General features: G+C 34.8%; 1 protein-coding gene across 1 annotated transcript in view; it reads left to right on the top strand.

The window, feature by feature from the left end:
- The first annotated feature begins 1,628 nt into the window (after nt 1-1,628).
- The window catches only part of LOC119575007 (mitochondrial fission regulator 2-like), a 20,804-nt gene continuing 19,932 nt past the window's right edge, over nt 1,629-2,500 (top strand). Inside the window, exon 1 of the mRNA XM_037922320.1 lies at nt 1,629-1,975. Coding sequence (XP_037778248.1) covers nt 1,935-1,975 — 41 coding nt within the window. The 5' untranslated portion in view covers nt 1,629-1,934. The remainder of the gene's footprint in view (nt 1,976-2,500) is intronic.

The following is a 2,500-nucleotide window of genomic DNA, read 5'->3' as shown; positions in this document are numbered from 1 at the left end:
GGTCGGCCTGTGATGCTGGATATCAAATTGGTATTTATTGATTCTTGCCTCGATGCTACGCCTTATTTCGTCATAAAACCCTTAGGATTGGGATTCAAGAGATTCACTTAGGATTCAAGAGATGGCGTTGTTAGAGATTCTGCTTTCGTAAAACAATGATTACAGAGCCGGATATATTCTTCGGTGTTGGTTCTTGGCTAATGCTATTTTTATCATACTTATTGCATCTAATTGTCATACTCCTAAGTGTGGTTTAGTACACATTTTTTTTATAGATTTAACCCTTCTCGTTTGTATAAACCCTATATAATATGTGGTGTTATTGTATTAAATACAATGTAATTAAATACAAGATTTACAGTTTCAAGAGTCTGACAACAGATGGTGTTCTGCTCGGTGAGAATAAATGGCCGTAACTTCAAGGTGATGTTATCGAAGCCTAGACCAATCAACTCCCAATCCTTTTCCCCTGAGAGTGATTAGGACTTGCACAGGACTTCTTTTCCTTTTTTACTGACAGGAGTCGTGTTCAAGGTCATTGCCAATCAGCGTTTATTGTTGGATTTCTCTACTTCCCTCTTTGGAAAACCAATCCTTTTATCGATGTAACATCGTCCTTTAGCGGTATAGCTCTTTGGTAAATTTTTTACGCCGGTGATATATATATATATATATATATATATATATATATATATATATATATATATATATATATATATTATATATATATATATATATATATATATATATATATAGTAATAATTATTATTATTATTATTATTATTATTATTGTTATTATTATTATAATTATCATTATTGTTATGTAGCGACCCACTTGAACAGACGCTTGTGATCCGTACTTAGAAGAACCCTGGTGTAGTCTTCTCGCCCGAGGGAGGTGTTATGTGCTTAGTTTTCCAAATGTTTTGTGCGTTTCGGTAAGGCCAGCTGGACAATCACGCGTTTTAGTGCGTCCTTGTCGGATTTCTTGTGTTGTGCGTTTAGGAACGTAAAACGCATTTTGTCTCTGAGTACAAGGTAAAGTTTGTCACTTTCTGTCAACCACAGTTTCCGAATTTCATTACTTTTGATATATAACTCTAACTTAAATTGCAATTCATATGCGATGATCACTGGGCAGTGCCTGAACATGTGGTTTCTTCTCTCACGTGGCACTCGGTATATCTACCAGCCAGTGTAGAAAACCCTGTATTTCGCAATGTATGTATATATACATATTCTTTATTTGTCGGCAAATGTATCTGCTTACATAATTATCCGAGGACTTATGAGATTTAATTGCAAATAAATAACATTCCATTCTGTTGGATTTCCCATTTTCACGGACTGATGACTCATCGATTGCACATGACAGCGATTCCGATTTTTTTTTCTTTTTTAGTTTGCCCTTCCCTCCTTTTAACAATAATGTTTTTTTCGGGATTTCCATATACACAGGCTAAATAGATCTGAAAACCGGAGACCTTTAAGTACGAAACTCTTGTGTTCTAAGCCGCAGGGTGAAAATAAATGAAAGACTTCAGCCAACAGGTTTGCCAGCACGGGAACCTCGCGCTTAAATCAAGCCATTCATACTAGCTCGAAAGTTAAAAGAGGTTGTGAGCAGTCTTACTAAACTCTCCAAAATGTCGCGAAGTGAATAGTTTGAGTTATAAAGAGGAATATTCCGTGGATGCGAAGATTACACGGTGATTGGTGAATGAATCAGGGATGAATTGCTTACAAAGGACTGGTAATTAAGCGATTACAGCGTGCTGACTGTGAGCTAACCTCAGTGTGCAGACGTAACATGTGCAGTGCTTATGTATAAATTCGAGAATCAAATAAAAGAGAACTGTTATATCAAATAAAAGTTTAAGAATTATAAAACTGACGTGCATGTGTAGCGGCAATGTGAAGGTCTATGGAAAACAATGGATGAGAATCGGCGATATGGTGATCATACACCATGGAGGTGAGGTTGTTACACACCGTATGACGTAATATAACAACTAATCAGAACATGTTTGTGTCATAGGTAATTAGGTAAGAGAGTAGATAGATAGATAGACAGACAAATAGTTAGATAAATAGAGAAACAAATAAGTGTACATATATATATATATATATATATATATATATATATATATATATATATATATATACACACACACACACACACATACATATACACCAAGAGAGAAAGAAAGAGAGCGATGCACCTCAAGTGCGACGTTCATTCTGACGATGCAAATTTTGGCAAGAGTACTTAGTTTGCAATACCTCAATCATTCACATACAGAATGTTGCCATTCATGAATATACATAAAATCAAGCATCTGTTTAACATAACCTCTGACAGTATACGTTCTCTTTTCAACAGGCTTTTTTATTATTGTTCCAACCTAGAACACATAGACAAATGTCTATTGTCTGAAGAATTTCTTTTAGAAAAATAAAGATTATACGGAATGCATAAATGCAATATATGTATTCATAT

The sequence above is a fragment of the Penaeus monodon genome, chromosome 7 (genome assembly GCF_015228065.2).
Source record: "Penaeus monodon isolate SGIC_2016 chromosome 7, NSTDA_Pmon_1, whole genome shotgun sequence".
NCBI classification, from domain to species: domain Eukaryota; kingdom Metazoa; phylum Arthropoda; class Malacostraca; order Decapoda; family Penaeidae; genus Penaeus; species Penaeus monodon.
The sequence above is the reverse complement of the archived record's forward strand: the minus strand, read 5'-3'. Positions and strand labels throughout refer to the sequence as shown.